General features: G+C 40.3%; 1 protein-coding gene across 1 annotated transcript in view; it reads left to right on the forward strand.

Annotated features, from left to right (window-relative positions):
* necab3 (N-terminal EF-hand calcium binding protein 3) overlaps positions 1-19,016 on the forward strand; it is a 155,758-nt gene that overhangs the window by 105,195 nt on the left and 31,547 nt on the right. Inside the window, exons 7-8 of the mRNA XM_034166078.1 lie at positions 6,195-6,316; positions 9,986-10,065. Of these exons, the coding sequence (XP_034021969.1) occupies positions 6,195-6,316; positions 9,986-10,065 (202 nt within the window). The remainder of the gene's footprint in view (positions 1-6,194; positions 6,317-9,985; positions 10,066-19,016) is intronic.

Here is a 19,016-nt window from a genome sequence, read left to right on the forward strand (position 1 = left end):
CCGCGTCCGAAACATAACACAATGAAGAAATAAAATGTGACCACACATTTTATTTCTTCATATATCATCATCATATCAATCATATATCTATAGTCATCAATAACTATTAACCTCAACATCATTCTTAAGTTGCAATATATATAAAAAAAATCCTACATAATATTCATTATCCATTTTTAAGTTAATTTTTATGTGCACCAAGCTGTAGTAATTTTTGTTACTGTAAAAAATAATGTCCTTTATTACTTTATTCATGCATTTGTCTCTTCGAGATTGGGCTACTGCAATGTTCTCTGTTTTACCACAGTCCAGCTTTAGGGGTCTCCAGTTGGTTCAAAATGCTGCTGCCAGAGGCATAAAGTTTGGCCACATTACGAGGTCTGTTAGAAAAGTATCCGACCTTTTTATTTTTTCAAAAACCTGATGGATTTGAATCACGTGTGCTTGCATGAGCAAACCTTGAACCTTTGTGCGCATGCGTGATTTTTTTTCATGCCTGTCGATTGCGTCATTTGCTTGTAAGCAGCCTTTGTGTGAGGATGGGTGGAGTCTCTCGTCATTTTTTCTTTGCAAGGAAATGGCGGAACGACTGGAGCAGCGCCGCGTCAAATTTTGCCAGAAACTGGGCGACAGCCAGGTGGAAACCATTCGGATTATTCAGACGGCTTTCGGTGACAATGCTTTGGGCATCACACAGATTAAGGAGCGGTACAACCAGTTTAAAGACGGCCGCACAGCGGTGGAGAGCGAGCCACGCTCCGGTCGGCCATCAACATGCTGAAATGACCGGATCATTTCCAAAGTGAACGCTGTGGTGATGTGGGACCGTCATGTGACTATCCGAGAAATTGCAGAAGAGGTGGACATCAGCACTTTTTCGGCACATTCCACTGTGACATTTGGCCATGAAAAGAGTTGCAGCGAAATTCATGCAGATGGCTTTGGCACAAAGTTGATGGCGCAGCAAAAGCGCCAACGTGTTGAAGCCTCACAGGACATGTTGTGACATGCTCACCTCTTCCACCATTCGGAAGATTCAGACGGCTTTCGGTGGCTTTTCAGTCGTGTGACTATCCGAGAAATGTTTCCGTGCTTTAGTAGTATAGAAGTATAGTTTAGAAGTATAGATATGGTAAAAGTATTGCACAGGATATATATATATATATATATATATATATATATATATATATATATATATACAGTGATGCCGGTAACGCGTTACTTAGTAACTGATTTGGAAAGATTATATACAGTGATGCCGGTAACGCGTTACTTAGTAACTGATTTGGAAAGATTAACGCGTTAGATTGCTCGTTACTAAAAAAAGTGGTCAGATTAGAGCGTTACTCTAATCTGACCACTTTTTTTAGTAACGAGTAATCTAACGCGTTAATCTTTCCAAATCAGTAATCAGATTAAAGTTACTTCTCCATGTCACTGTGCGTTACTATTATTTTTCATTGTGGGTCGATAGCAGCATTAAACTTGGTCTGTGGGCAGGAGGTCGGGGTTCGACTGAACTGCCCACTTTAAGCGAACTGTGAGCTTTTCATCTGCGTTTTTTTGCAGCTGCTCGACTCGTCCTCACCTCTTAAAGCACAGTGACAACAGCACACCTGCACTGAGCTTTACAAAGACATTTTTATACTGTTTTTCCTCCTTTATTTAGAATTGTGAGCTGAGCCACTCTGTATCTGGTCGTTAAAAACAGCTGATCCTCCGCGACGCATCAACAACTAACACTATTTTCCACTCAAATGCACCTAAACACTCTTTCTGAGGACCACATGATGTGAAAACGCAATAAAACTTTCTTACCTGTAAATCTGGTCATGTTTTCTGCATAAATAAATGTTATCCATTCTTTGTGCTCAAACGCCAAAGCAGGGGCGAATCTAGATGAAATGGGGGCGTGGGGCAAGGATGTGCCCCCCTCCCCCACAACACCCCTAGATTAAAGGTCCAGTTTTGAAGCCGTTTTTTACTACAACTACTAATATTGCTTAAAATAATAATAATTTCGACAAGTAAAATGTTTAGAGAGAATTTAAATGTTAGAAAAATGTTAGAATATAATAGTTACATTTATAAACAATGTAGGTTCGAAATTGCAAGTTTTACTGTTACAGTGCTGTCAACAGTTAAATATGAGGTCAAGAAAGAGGTCTTTATTTTACTTTTTATAAAACAAGTATTTATTTTCATTGAAGTCAAGAAAGGGTGACTATAAAGTGAGTTTTGGCAAAACAGGTATCATTGTCATGTTGAGGTGGCAGAGGGTTGTTTTCGGCAGCTGGGAAAAGTAACTAAAAAAGTAACTAGTAATCTAACTTAGTTACTTTTACAATTGAGTAATCAGTAAAGTAACTAAGTTACTTTTTCAAGGAGTAATCAGTAATCAGTAATTGGATTACTTTTTCAAAGTAACTGTGGCAACACTGTATATATATATATATATATATATATATATATATATATATATATATATTACATTTATTACATGCACAACTGTGCAATTTATCCTGTGCAATAATTTTACCATATCTATACTTCCTTATATATATATATATATATATATATATATATATATATATATATATATATATATATATATATATATATATATATATATACACGAAGGCTGTCAATAAATTATAGGTCCTTTTTATTTTTTCAAAAACTATATGGATTTCATTCATATGTTTTTACGTCAGACATGCTTGAACCCTCGTGCGCATGCGTGAGTTTTTCCACACCTGTCGGTGACGTCATTCGCCTGTGAGCACTCCTTGTGGGAGGAGTCGTCCAGCCCCTCGTCGGAATTCCTTTGTCTGAGAAGTTGCTGAGAGACTGGCGCTTTGTTTGATCAAATTTTTTCTAAACCTGTGAGACACATCGAAGTGGACACGGTTCAAAAAATTAAGCTGGTTTTTGGTGAAAATTTTAACGGCTGATGAGAGATTTTGAGGTGATACTGTCGCTTTAAGGACTTCCCACGGAGCAAGACGTCGCGCAGCACTCTCAGGCGCCGTTGTCAGCCTGTTTCAAGCTGAAAACCTCCACATTTCAGGCTCTATTGATCCAGGACGTCGGGAGAGAACAGAGAAGTTTCAGAAGAAGTCGGTTTCAGCATTTTATCCGGATATTCCACTGTTAAAGGAGATTTTTTTAATGAAAGACGTGTGGACGGATTGCAGCGTCGGCTCGCAACCGCCGCTATGCTCCACCACAGGAAAAACACCTCCGTTGGAAGCCTTAAGGACAAGTTGGAACATGCCCAGCTGTTAAACAATTTCTCATATACTCACTCCACTGAAAGCCATCAAAAGCCGCCTGGATTTTACAAATGGTTATCAACACGGAGGGGTTTTTCCTGTGCCGCCGCACCGCGCTGGCTGCGTCCCGACGCGCGGACCCGTCCGCACGGACCCGTCCGCACGTCTTTCATTAAAAAAATCTCCTTTAACAGTGGAATATCCGGATAAAATGCTGAAACCGACTTTTTCTGAAACTTCTGTGTTCTCTCACGACGTCCTGGATCAATAGAGCCTGAAATGTGGAGGTTTTCAGCTTGAAACAGGCTGACGACAGCGCCTGGGACCGCTGCGCGACGCGTGGAAAAACTCATGCATGCGCATGAGGGTTGAAGCATGTCTGACGTAAAAACATATGAATGAAATCCATATAGTTTTTGAAAAAAAAAAAAAAAAAAAAAAAAAAATATATATATATATATATATATATATATATATATATATATATATATATATATATATATATATCATTGTGTAGCTTTCCTTTGTGGCTTCCAACTGTTTTCTTTTTAATTCGAACAAAAACTGTCCTCCCGCGCTGTCAACAGTTTTCTGAGCCTGTCACTCTGGGGTTTCAGCTGTTTGCTCAAACATTCTTCTTTGGCTTTGAAATTCTGCCAGTCACTTTCTGAAATGGACCATTCTTTATGCCTCTCTTTAGAGAAAGTCTGGGTCATTTCTTGGTACACTGCAAATTATTTGGTTCTTACCAAGACAAAAAAAGCTTTAGATTTAGAACTGTTACATAATTAATTTTGTTTTAAAGGTTATTTGTTTTTATTTTAAGTGTTCTACATCCTTATTTCAATATTGAACAATCTTAATTCAAGACATCTTGTCAAGTGAAATTATCTGTCCATGCAACAAGATAATTTCCCTCAAACATCATGTTTTTATTTTGTTTTTAGACACCTCTTTTTTGCAGTGTGCAGTTTTCCTTTGAGTGAGGTGGTGGTTTCCGTGAGAGCTGCTGCGAACAATGCACACATACATGAAGTCACAGAATCATACATGTAGTAAGATGCTTTATAGAGGCTTATTGTAGTTTATCTGTTTAGTGCTTTGTTTTCTGGAAAAGCCCGATATAAATAGTGATGAATATCATTATTATGTACAACTATAAGGAACAGGTTTGTCGAGGTCGTGTCCCAAAGTTCTTGAAATGGAGCAATATCTCCACTTAGTGGACATTTACTATTAAGGCAGATACAATTCAATTAATGCAGGCTCAGTAGATTTTCACTAAGAGCTCTAGTTATCAATAATTATTAATGTGATTTTTCAGTATATAATGGCACAGGACCTCTCAAACTAGTAAAAAAAAAACAAAAACAAACAAACCAGGATCTCTACTCCAAATAATATGGTATTTAGCCTCATTCCAAGATGAAGTCACATACATCTAACCCACAGAATCATCAGATACAATAGGTTTTGCCCCCACAGTCAACACTGTGAGTACAGTGGCTTGCAAAAGTATTGAACCCCTTGGTATTTAACGCATTTCAATTTGTTTATGGCATTTCAAATACAAAAGTAAATTAGCCTTCTCACTATAAAAATTTCTAAAATTATTTTCCTTAGACTCAAAGTGAAAGTAAATCTCTACAACTTGATATAAATTAATTAAAAAAAAAAATTCAAGATGATGGGTTGCATAAGTAATCAGCCCCATTGGTATAATACCTGTAAATAATCAGTTTTATTGCCACTTTTCTTCAGACAAGTTAGGGGATGGATACATGAAACGAATCCATTGTTTGCCTATTTACATATTCTAAAATTCTTGGACTTGGTTGATTACATTACAATACAAATTATGTATAAAGTTAAAATTAAACTGCTGCCACAGCATGTCTTGGATCTGTTTAAACTGAGGGACTCGTTATAATTTGAGAGGAATTTTATTTTCCTCTCTAATTTTTCATTTCTTTCACCAAAACATCAAATCCAGGCTTGCATCTCAGATGTACCTTCTGGCAAATTGAAGCTGAACTTTCAGGTCTTCTTTTTAGTAAAACCCTCCTCTGTACCACTTCATCATGAAGCTGTATAACTGGGGATACAAAATGCAAACATGCACTATGCACAATTTCTCCAATCACAGCCAGAGAAGCCTGTAACTTCTTCTGGGTTGTCTGGGTGTCTTGGTGGTTTTCCTCACTCTTCTCCTTCTTGCACACACTCAATTTTTGAGAACTGTCTACTCCACACAGATTTACCATAGAGTGCCATACTGTTTGTATTTCTTCATAACTAATGTAAATAAAATTCAAGACATATTCAGTGACTTAGAAATGTTCATGTGTCCATCCCCTAACTTGTCTGAAGAAAACCGGCAATAAAACTGATTATTTACAGGTATTATACCAAAGGGGCTGATTACTTATGCAATCCATCATCTTGGATTTTATATTTTTAATTACTTTATATCAAGTTGTAGAGCTTTACTTTCACTTTGAGTCTAAGAAAAATAATTTTAGAAATTTTTATAGTGAGAAGGCTGATTTACCTTTTGTATCTGAAATGCCATAAACAAATTAAAATGCGTGAAATACCAAGGGGCTGAATACTTTTGCAAGCCACTGTATACAGTTAATATAAATACAGCAAATACTCATGGGCTACATATGATTTATGGATGGACCAAATATTGAGGACTGCTCTGTCTTCTGAGCCTTAAGTTTGATATGTATGAGCCGTAGCCCCTCTCCTCCCAGTCTTTTTCTATCCTGCCTTATTTTTAGTTTCCTTTATCTCCCCTGTGACTAACTCTGTCTGCCACAGCTTTTTATTTGACTTTTTCCCCATACTGCTCTGACAGTTACTGTCTTTCTCTCTGATGTTTGTCTCGCTGGGTCTGTGCTGCTGCCATGACAGGAGAGAGGAAAAGACGCAAGAGCTGACAGAGGTGCAGAGAAATGGCAGGCGGTGTGATGGCAGGGTCCATAATAGCCTGTGTAATTCCTCACCAGAGCATCCCTCCGAGATTCTGAATACAGGTAAGACAAATGTTACATTTTAGTCAAAATAATGACATGAAGAATATGATTTTATGTATCATTCTAAAAAAAAATCCCAAGAAAAGCCTCAAACTAATCATGAATTATTCAACAATTAATGTTTCTATTAATATCAGCACATTGGAACCAAACCTCCTGAACAAGCGACATGTGGTCCAGTGTCTTGTGTATTTTGTCCCTTTCAAATCATCATGTGGCTCAGAGTCTGAGTTACACAATAGAGTTATCACCAAATGTCAATCATCAGTCTTTCAACCTCCATACGACCACTGCAAACCGTTCATGGAATCTAAACAGACGTGTATGATGATGCTGATATCTTTGAAGAAAAATGAAATCTTTAAGGTCCTGGGGCTTCCCGTCTTACTGTACGGCTGTGAGACTTGGACCCTAACCAGCGACCTATGGTGACAACCGGGTATCTTTGATTCAATGGTTCTTCTGGTGATCGTTGGGAACTGCTAGAATCACATTGCGTTAAATGAATAGTTACTCAAAGAGACTCAATGCATTTTCACACATGAAATTCTGGAAGAAGGTCTGAACCACAGTTCATGTTTTTGTACGGCGAGTTTAATTTCATTCCGCGATCTTGCGGTCAGACTAAGGAACTTTCCATGACGTTATAACCTTACGTCATCATCTATGTAGGCTGTGTCTCCCCACACCCAATCTCATGGCAAGTTTGTCATGGCATCACAAAAACAGATTGAGTCTGTTAGTTTGGGATACCGTCATGAAATAGCCGATTTTCATGATGGTATCATGAAAAAATTTTGTGATGGTAAATTTGGGGTGATAAGGGCGGATGGCATTTGAGGTTATGGTTAGCATAGGGTTACGTTTAGGGTTGAAATTAGTCAGCCACAGGTGATCGCCTCACCAAAATGTGATACATAATCACTAGTTGCTTTTGCATGCAATCAGTGGCCAGTGTCACACTTTTAATCTGAACTCCTGGTCCCAGGTCTGTAGTATCATAACGTTCCCACTGAATTCACACATTTTCCACTTGCTGTCAAACATGAAATATTTTTCAGTTTTTACCACCTGCCTCAGCAACACACAAAACAGATGTTATTTTACCTTTAAAATAAGGACAGCAGCGCAGCGAGTCACCCAGATTTAATCAGATAAATTAAGTTATTTTCCATTTCTTTTCTTCACCTACTGTTTCATGTGTAACAGTAACCTGCCTCCTTCCTGTAATTTGTCTGAAAGTGAGAACTATCCAAAATGTGTTTCCACACTGCCAACACACCAGAACATGGACCAGTGTGATCCAGATAGAAACCACCTATTTTGGTCAAACCAAATTTTGGTTCTTTGGTCTGGACTTTGGTCTGAGGCAGCTTTCACACCTGCTGTTTTGGTTAGGAATAACCAGAAAAATCAAAACATCTGGACCAAATAAGGCATACTGCTTGCATGCTCGGGGATATTCAGTTATGACCCTAAAGCCATGCAGTGCATTATAAATGGATGCATGGTAATCATATGATTACCATCCATGTGGATTGCATATTTGTAACATAAATCAGTCAACTTAATGCGAGGTGTATTTGTCAGTCAGATGTGAGTGAAGCAAGAATGAGAATCAAGTAGTAGTATTAATAATTCTATTTAAATTGATTCAATTTAATTATATAGTGCCAAATCACAACATAAGTCACCCCAAGGCTCTTCACAAAAATAAAGGCACCTTGACACTTCCACGAATTTGATCTCCGCTCTGGCACGCAATCTGGCATGTCAGTGACTAAACTCGTCGTAAACTGTGTTTGAGCTGTGCGCGGCTGTGTGCCAGTGTGCAAAGAAACTTTTGAAATGTTCAAAACTTCTGGCACGCATTCATTTTGTGAACTAGTTGTGAACATTGCACAACCTATTCGAAAACATTGTGTCACTGCATGTCAATGCGTCTTATTGCGCATAGCGCATCTGAACGATTATGACGAGATGTTACATCTACAATAAACACTCAACAAAAATATAAACGCAACACTTTTGGTTTTGCTCCCATTTTGTATGAGATGAACTCAAAGATCCTAAACTTTTTCCACATACACAATATCACCATTTCCCTCAAATATTGTTCACAAACCAGTTGAAATCTGTGATAGTGAGCACTTCTCCTTTGCTGAGATAATCCATCCCACCTCACAGGTGTGCCATACCAAGATGCTGATTAGACACCATGATTAGTGCACAGGTGTGCCTTAGACTGTCCACAATAAAAGGCCACTCTGAAAGGTGCAGTTTTATCACACAGCACAATGCCACAGATGTTGCAAGATTTGAGGGAGCGTGCAATTGGCATGCTGACAGCAGGAATGTCAACCAGAGCTGTTGCTCGTGTATTGAATGTTCATTTCTCTACCATAAGCCGTCTCCAAAGGCGTTTCAGAGAATTTGGTAGTACATCCAACCAGCCTCACAACCACAGACCATGTGTAACCACACCAGCCCAGGACCTCCACATCCAGCATGTTCACCTCCAAGATCGTCTGAGACCAGCCACTCGGACAGCTGCTGAAACAATCGGTTTGCATAACCAAAGAATTTCTGCACAAACTGTCAGAAACCGTCTCAGGGAAGCTCATCTGCATGCTCGTCGTCCTCATCGGGGTCTCGACCTGACTCCAGTTCGTCGTCATAACTGACTTGAGTGGGCAAATGCTCACATTCGCTGGCGTTTGGCACGTTGGAGAGGTGTTCTCTTCACGGATGATGCGAAGGAGATGTGTTGCACTGCATGAGGCAAATGGTGGTCACACCAGATACTGACTGGTATCCCCCCCAATAAAACAAAACTGCACCTTTCAGAGTGGCCTTTTATTGTGGGCAGTCTAAGGCACACCTGTGCACTAATCATGGTGTCTAATCAGCATCTTGGTATGGCACACCTGTGAGGTGGGATGGATTATCTCAGCAAAGGAGAAGTGCTCACTATCACAGATTTCGACTGGTTTGTGAACAATATTTGAGGGAAATGGTGATATTGTGTATGTGGAAAAAGTTTTAGATCTTTGAGTTCATCTCATACATGGGAGCAAAACCAAAAGTGTTGCGTTTATATTTTTGTTGAGTATATATATAGTAAATAATTACCTTTGAGATATAGTGTGGCGTCAAGCGGGACAAAACATGGCATCAAGAGGGACAAAGGCAGGTCAAAGCTGATGAATTGATGAATTGTGCGGCAGTGCCGGGATCAACTTCGTGTAAGTGTCAAGGTGCCTTAAGGTCAAACCAACGCCCCTGAGCAAGCACAGAGGCAGCAGTGGTAAGGAAACACTTTTTTTGAGGAAGAAACCTCAAGCAGACCAGAGATCAAATAAAGTATTACAAAAAATTAATAAACCCAGTGTTTTGAATACATAATAACCAGGCTTATGTATTTGTATATATAAAAAAAATCCTATTTATTTCATACAAACCAGTTTGACAAATACACCTCACATAAAGTTTATTAGTTTGACAAGACTTTGTCAGCAGCTCATCCTTTCTTTTTGTCAATCCACTGTGAAGTAGTGCAAATTAACATCGCACCACTTTTGCAAGCAGATAATTTTGTACATTTGTTTAGTTTCAAAGAACTTCAGAAGTGGTTCCGAGTGTGATGGTTTTGAATTTCGTGGTCTTTAGGTGTGAACGTGAAAGACGGAGAGAAGTGGTGCTCTCAGATCAACAGGCTGCAGGAGCTGCTGGACAAGCTGGAGTGTCAGGTCTGAGATGTTTCTGTGACCCTCTGATGTGAACTACAGTGTTTTCATGATAGTTAATTGAGTGTCAAAGGTCAAATAAATGTGAGTAGACAGACATCAACTTTATTTCACATTAGGTCCTAAATAACCACAAATAAAATGTAAGACCAGTCACACAATAACAAGAACTGTTTAACAAGTATTTTTATTTTTTATTTCCTCTTTCGCTTTAAAGATTAAAATTATTGGTCTGTTTTCCTTAATATTTATGTTTATTATTGCACGTCAGTGACTGCACAGTCTATCATTGACATTGATTCGTGTTAATAAAGCACGTAAAGCTTTAAGTATGAGTAAATGCTATTTTCACAATTAAATATACCACTCCTTGGGTGGTGGTAGTGGCCCTGAAGAGCCGTGGTGGGCTTCCTTTATTTTCATTTCTGAAAAATGGCAAACCTAGTTGGAGCCCTTCTACCACTGAAATTTGTGACCAAATTCAAATATTTGGTCACAAATTTCGTACACCTGTTGCTACAACTATTTGCGCACACCAGCAGCTGAAAGACAGAGTGTGCGCTGTGAGAGCCCACTGAACCGTCTCGCGGCAGGTGTCGCCCAAATTCCAGGTGACATGCACGAACATCTAACACCACTCGTGTGGCACTTAGAAAATGTGTGGCCATTTGCAGTATTAGCATGAAAACAGTCAGTGGTTGATCACTTTCAAGCTGGATGTGAAATTTGTCTAAGTGCCCCATGACTGTGGAGTTGCCAAGTGCACATGTGGCGTGTCAGAGTGTCAGCCCCCCCCCCACAACACATGGGTGCGTGTGTTTCGCGCTCCCCCCTGCCTCACCCCCTGCCTCACCCCCTGCTCCCCCAACATGTGTGCGTGTGCTTCGCATGCCTTCCACAGGCGAGGCGCCTCTCATCTGATCACAGAGTGACACCTTGGTCTGTGTGCTGAACGGACGGGGGCGTGGCTGGCTGCCAAAAACTGTTGAGACATATCTGGTCCTGGACGTCACAGCTGCAAAACACGTCCCGTGTTTTGACGGACACGCATGTGTGTGCTTGCTGTCATCACGTGGAAATACATAAAAGCATATATCGCTTTTGCGATGGGCTGGGGAAATGGACCATCAGTTCATGTGGACACGCAGCAGATGATCTGAATGTTACGTCTGTCTGACACCACACGCGTGTCAGGCTGTGAGGGCTGTGCCACGGGACAATGCAACAGTGCGACAAATACTTCACGTATCAGCAGAAATACACTGAACAAATGCCATTTGGTCAGTTATCAGAGCGCTTTTTTCTCTTATTTTTTTTTTAAATATGTTTATCTGCTTGTTGATTTTAGCCATTTCACTCTCCTATTATAAGACAGTGATGGTAGTGCAGTGGTAAAGTTTCTGTCTGGTAATCAGAGCTTACAGGTTTGAATCGAGTGAGTGGCATTTATTTTTTAATTAACCATGGTTATTTAACCGTGGGGTTCTGTATTGCATCTCCTCTTATTTATTATTTATATCAACCCAGTGATATTCACTAATTATACAGCTGGTTTTTATTTATTTTTCTCCACATCAGTTGTGCGATGTGGTGCAGTTGCTCGCACTGTGTTCCTGCTTGCATGACACCATTGTGTGCACAATACCGTCGCATGCACAACACTGTCACACTGGGATCGTGCACAATGTTTTCGTGGTTCGCTCATATGAACTGTTCCGCTGTGAGTCGCCCTGATTTGTACCTATTCGTACTATGTGTGAAGGGGCCCTTAATTTTGTGTGGCTGTTAAGTTAGGGCTACACATTTGTTTGGATGCAAATCCTGCACAAAATTGAATTGTGTTCATCCAGTGAGTCATTTGTTGGCGTACTTACGCTGAATAAAAAAGAAAACTTAATTAAATTGCTTCAATTTGTTACACTCAAATAAATGTTTGTCCAAATTAAGAGTTGGCATGAATATGATTTAAGTTCATTTGGATCACAGTACTTCATTTGAGTATTGTCACTTAATCACTTTATAAGAGTGGTTGAACAATTCTCCTGTTTCAATGCACATTGTAGAGCTGATTGGACAACTGAATGTGGCTCGATGTCATTTTCTTTAATTACATGCGGGGCGTCGGGTTAGCATGTTTTATTTCATACACAGCCGATGTGGAAAATGTCAGAATTAATGTGGATGTTCAGTCCGTTATGAACCATTCGTGACGTTACATTGAGGGCGGCATCCTTGTACATAATTCTGTTTGTGATTAAAAAGCACAAACCATGCACGGTGTGTGTTAACAGTGCTGCACATCTGCACACAAAATCATCACAAAGTCATTTGTCTCTGTGTGTTTCACATGACCCTTTGTCTCCACTCCACCTCAAAGCCTCTTTCACGCTCTTCTGCCACATCTTCTGCTTCATCTCCTTCGCTGCCTCTTTCCGTTCACCTTTATTAACCTCTGTTATTTGAAATCTCTTGACGCCATCCTTCATTTCAGTGTTTCTCAAAGCATTTTTCCCACCCCTCCTCCTGTTTCCATTTCCCAGTTTGTCCTTGCAGAGGGACTCAATGTGTAATATCGCAGAAATTCATAACCTTGAGGATGTTCTGAAGTGTATCTCGTTACGTATCTTATCTGTCTCTCCCACACTCACGATGTCCCTTGAATGCAACTTTAAAAAAATTTTGTCTCAAACATACACAGCAGGGACTCTGACCTTTACACAATATTCTGATTCTGTAATGTAACATTTAGTATGTATTTGTATAACATTATGTCTACACTTTCACTGACTGGAAAAAAAAAGCGATTTCCTAAGTAAATAATATTTTTTACACCTTGGATGCACCTATTCACTTCATGTCATCAAAACTGTGCTCTGATGTGACATTTCCCCAAAGTATTGAGTGAATTATTGGGACCTTTGCCACCTTTTTGTAATTTGTCTCACAAAATGAGCTTTGGGAAAATAATAACAAAAACAAAACAAACAAAAAAAATGTAGCAGATCACCCAAACAAATATAACATTTTCCACCTCCTGACATAATAACAACATTACAATAACATTTATAACTATAATGTGCAAAAGCAACCCTCTGTTATTTCAGTATTCTGTCAAGATTAAAACAAAGCCATTGAGTAATTAAAACGTACAAAGAAATTCGGGTCCTACAGATTCAAATGTGCAAAACCAATATAATTATACTGATTTAAAAAACACAGCAAAATATTTTGATGAGGACAAAAATAAACGATTGCTCTTGTTCTTTAGGGCCCCTTCACACAACACAATTGAGGCTGAATGGCACACGAAGGAGGATTCGTACACTAACTGTGAAAATTCCGAGCCTCCTCGAATGCCTTGTACAGCTGTTACCACAACCATTTGTGCACAGCACATGTACACCACGTTCGCGTGCAGCCCGTGCCAGAAACCCATTCGAACGGCGGGTAAGATAAGGTCACATTGTCAACTGATCATGTTTACAACATTCGCACGGCATCGTGCGCAGGTTGGACATATATACTATACGAGGTCTGTCAATAAAGTAACGGTCCTTTTTATTTTTTTCAAAAACTGTATGGATTTTACTCATATGTTTTTACGTCAGACATGCTTGAACCCTCGTGCGCATGCATGAGTTTTTCCACGCCTGTCGGTGACGTTATTCGCCTGTGAGCACGCCTTGGGAAGGAGTGATCCCGCCCCCTCGTCGAATTTTCATTGTCTGGAAATGGCGGAATGAAAAGGACTTTTTTTCCATCAGAATTTTTTCAGAAGCTGTTAGAGACAAGCACCTGCAAACCATTCGAAAAATTTATCTGGCTTTCGGTGAAAATTTTACGGGCTTCACAGAGAATAAGGTCTGTTACTACAGCTTTAAGGACCCCTTTAAGGACGCACGGCACGTCGCGCTCCGAGCTGCGACGACGCGGAACAAGCCACCGGACAATTTCTAAACGGATGGCTCTGTGGATACGAGAGCGTCGTGTGCTCTTTCTCTGGTTATCACAAGAGCTGGACATCAGCCATTTTCCGGCAGATTTCACTTTTAACAAGAGATTTTGTCATGGAAAGCCAAGCGGAGGCTTCATGCATAACGACCGATTCGCTTTGGAAGCGAGACAAAGGAACATCTCCGTTTCGGCGTGTCAGAGGACAAGTTTGGACATGTCCAGCTCTCCACAATTTCACTGATACTTACTGGACTGGTAAACATTGAAAGCCGAGATAGACATGTCCAAACTTGTCCTCTGACACGCCGAAACGGAGGTGTTCCTTTGTCTCGCTTCCAAAGCGAATCGGTCTTTACGCGCGAAGCCTCCGCGCGGCTTTCCATGACAAAATCTCTTGTTAAAAGTGAAATCTGCCAGAAAATGGCTGATGTCCAGCTCTTGTGATAACCAGAGAAAGAGCCCAGGTGGTCTCGTATCCACAGAGCCATCCGTTTAGAAATGGTCCGGTGGCTTGTGCCGCGTCATCGCAGCTCAGAGCGTGGCGCGCCGAGCGTCCTTAAAGGGGTCCTTAAAGGGGTCCTTAAAGGGGTCCTTAAAGCTGTCCTTAAAGCTGTAGTAACAGACCTTATTCTCTGTGAAGCCCGTAAAATTTTCACCGAAAGCCAGATAAATTTTTCAAATGGTTTCCAGGTGCCAGTCTCTAACAGCTTCTGAAAAAATTCTGATAAGTAAGCCTGCAGTCTGAGATATGGTACTACGAGGTCCCTAAGATAAGATGGGACCTGATTATTCAAAACCTTATAAGTAAGAAGAAGAATTTTAAATTCTATTCTAGAATTAACAGGAAGCCAATGAAGAGAGGCCAATATGGGTGAGATATGCTCTCTCCTTCTAGTCCCCATTAGTACTCTAGCTGCAGCATTCTGAATTAACTGAAGGCTTTTTAGGGAACTTTTAGGACAACCTGATAATAATGAATTACAATAGTCCAGCCTAGAGGAAATAAATGCATGAATTAGTTTTTCAGCATCACTCTGAGACAAGACCTTTCTAATTTTAGAGATATTGCGTAAATGCAAAAAAACAGTCCTACATATTTGTTTAATATGCGCTTTGAATGACATATCCTGATCAAAAATGACTCCAAGATTTCTCACAGTATTACTAGAGGTCAGCGTAATGCCATCCAGAGTAAGGATCTGGTTAGACACCATGTTTCTAAGATTTGTGGGGCCAAGTACAATAACTTCAGTTTTATCTGAGTTTAAAAGCAGAAAATTAGAGGTCATCCATGTCTTTATGTCTGTAAAACAATCCTGCAGTTTAGCTAATTGGTGTGTGTCCTCTGGCTTCATGGATAGATAAATGTAAATATAGATAAATGTAAATGTTATTAAGAAATGATCAGACAGAAGGGAGTTTTCAGGGAATACTGTTAAGTCTTCTATTTCCATACCATAAGTCAGAACAAGATCTAAGATATGATTAAAGTGGTGGGTGGACTCATTTACATTTTGAGCAAAGCCAGTAGAGTCTAATAATAGATTAAATGCAGTGTTGAGGCTGTCATTCTCAGCATCTGTGTGGATGTTAAAATCGCCCACTATAATTATCTTATCTGAGCTAAGCACTAAGTCAGACAAAAGGTCTGAAAATTCACAGAGAAACTCACAGTAACGACCAGGTGGACGATAGATAATGACAAATAAAACTGGTTTTTGGGACTTCAATTTGGATGGACAAGACTAAGAGTCAAGTTTTCAAATGAATTAAAGCTCTGTCTGGGTTTTGGATTAATTAATAAGCTGGAATGGAAGATTGCTGCTAATCCTCCGCCCCGGCCCGTGCTACGAGCATTCTGACAGTTAGTGTGACTCGGGGGTGTTGACTCATTTAAACTAACATATTCATCCTGCTGTAACCAGGTTTCTGTAAGGCAGAATAAATCAATATGTTGATCAATTATTATATCATTTACCAACAGGGACTTAGAAGAGAGAGACCTAATGTTTAATAGACCACATTTAACTGTTTTAGTCTGTGGTGCAGTTGAAGGTGCTATATTATTTTTTCTTTTTGAATTTTTATGCTTAAATAGATTTTTGCTGGTTATTGGTGGTCTGGGAGCAGACACCGTCTCTACGGGGATGGGGTAATGAGCGGATGGCAGGGGGAGAGAAGCTGCAGAGAGGTGTGTAAGACTACAACTCTGCTTCCTGGTCCCAACCCTGGATAGTCACGGTTTGGACGATTTAAGAAAATTGGCCAGATTTCTAGAAATGAGAGCTGCTCCATCCAAAGTGGGATGGATGCCGTCTCTCCTAACAAGACCAGATTTTCCCCAGAAGCCAATTATCTATGAAGCCCACCTCATTTTTTGGACACCACTCAGACAGCCAGCAATTCAAGGAGAACATGCGGCTAAACATGTCACTCCCGGTCCGATTGGGGAGGGGCCCAGAGAAAACTACAGAGTCCGACATTGTTTTTGCAAAGTTACACACCGATTTAATGTTAATTTTAGTGACCTCCGATTGGCGTAACCGGGTGTCATTACTGCCGACGTGAATTACAATCTTACCAAATTTACGCTTAGCCTTAGCCAGCAGTTTCAAATTTCCTTCAATGTCGCCTGCTCTGGCCCCCGGAAGACAATTGACTATGGTTGCTGGTGTCGCTAACTTCACATTTCTCAAAACAGAGTCGCCAATAACCAGAGTTTGATCCTCAGCGGGTGTGTCGTCGAGTGGGGAAAAACGGTTAGAAATGTGAACGGGTTGGCGGTGTACACAGGGCTTCTGTTTAGGGCTACGCTTCCTCCTCACAGTCACCCAGTCGGCCTGCTTTCCCGGCTGCTCGAGATCTGCCAGAGGGGAACTAACGGCGGCTAAGCTACCTTGGTCCGCACCAACTACAGGGGCCTGGCTAGCTGTAGAATTTTCCACGGTGCGGAGCCGAGTCTCCAATTCGCCCAGCCTGGCCTCCAAAGCTACGAATAAGCTACACTTATTACAAGTACCGTTACTGCTAAAGGAGGCCAAGGAATAACTAAACATTTCACACCCAGAGCAGAAAAGTGCGGGGGAGACAGGAGAAGCCACCATGCTAAATCGGCTAAGAGCTAGTAGCTGTGCTAAGCTAGCGGATTCCTAAAAACACGTAAAGTGAATAATGTGTAAATAATTTAGAGGTGATTCAGCAGAAGGAGTGCTTTAGTTAAGGCACGTGAAGATTACACTGGGAAACAAATCGTAATCTAGATAACTAGATCAATCTAACTGCGCAGATTAAACAGCTAACAGATACAGAAAAACACCGCTGTGCTCCGGAACAGGAAGTGATACAATACCGCAGTGAGAGCCAACCACCAGTAGAGGCAAGCCGGCTACAACTGATAAAGGCTACAACTGATTTACTTTTCAAAATATTGTGGGTGTGGGTGTTTTTCTTCTGCAGGCCTCCTGTCTTGTGCACCAGCTTGGACTCCCAAATGCTCCCAAAATGTCCTGTATAATTTCCTGTATTGTCTATTGTGTCAGTAGCATGGCCCAAGTACAGGGTCGCCCCTTTGAGTCTGGTCTGCTTGAGGTTTCTTCCTCAGATCATCAGAGGGACTTTTTTCTTACCACTGTCATCTGTGTGGTTTCTCTAGGGGTTAGTAAGGTTAGACATTACTTGTGTGAAGCACCTTGAGGCAACATTGTTGTGATTTGGCGCTATACAACCCCTGGCAAAAATTATGGAATCACCGGCCTTGGAGGATGTTCATTCAGTTGTTTAATTTTGTAGAAAAAAAGCAGATCACAGACATGACACAAAACTAAAGTCATTTCAAATGGCAACTTTCTGGCTTTAAGAAACACTATAAGAAATCAAGAAAAAAAGATTGTGGCAGTCAGTAACGGTTACTTTTTTAGACCAAGCAGAGGAAAAAAATATGGAATCACTCAATTCTGAGGAAAAAATTATGGAATCACCCTGTAAATTTTCATCCCCAAAACTAACACCTGCATCATATCAGATCTGCTCGTTAGTCTGCATCTAAAAAGGAGTGAACACACCTTGGAGAGCTGTTGCACCAAGTGGACTGACATGAATCATGGCTCCAACACGAGAGATGTCAATTGAAACAAAGGAGAGGATTATCAAACTCTTAAAAGAGAGTAAATCATCACGCAATGTTGCAAAAGATTGTTGTTCACAGTCAGCTGTGTCTAAACTCTGGACCAAATACAAACAACATGGGAAGGTTGTTAAAGGCAAACATACTGGTAGACCAAGGAAGACATCAAAGCGTCAAGACAGAAAACTTAAAGCAATATGTCTCAAAAATCGAAAAATGTACAACAAAACAAATGAGGAACGAATGGGAGGAAACTGGAATCAACATCTGTGACCGAACTGTAAGAAACTGCCTAAAGGAAATGGGATTTACATACAGAAAAGCTAAACGAAAGGCATCATTAACACCTAAACAGAAAAAAAACAAGGTTACAATGGGCTAAGGAAAAGGACTGTGGACTGTGGATGACTGGATGAAAGTCATATTCAGTGATGAATCTCGAATCTGCATTGGGCAAGGTGATGATGCTGGAACTTTTTTTGGTGCCTTTCCAATGAGATTTATAAAGATGACTGCCTGAAGAGAACATGTAAATTTCCACAGTCATTGATGATATGGGGCTGCATGTCAGGTAAAGGCACTGGGGAGATGGCTGTCATTACATCATCAATAAATGCACAAGTTTATGTTGATATTTTGGACAATTGAAAGGATGTTTGGGGATGATGAAATCATTTTTCAAGATGATAATGCATCTTGCCATAGAGCAAAAACTGCAAAAACATTCCTTTCAAAAAGACACATAGGGTCAATGTCATGGCATTGGGTCAATGTCAATGAACAGATCTGATTTGATGCAGGTGTTAATTTGGGGGATGAAAATTTACAGGGTGATTCCATAATTTTTTCCTCAGAATTGAGCGATTCCATATTTTTT

This window comes from Thalassophryne amazonica, chromosome 3 (assembly GCF_902500255.1).
Source record: "Thalassophryne amazonica chromosome 3, fThaAma1.1, whole genome shotgun sequence".
NCBI lineage: Eukaryota > Metazoa > Chordata > Actinopteri > Batrachoidiformes > Batrachoididae > Thalassophryne > Thalassophryne amazonica.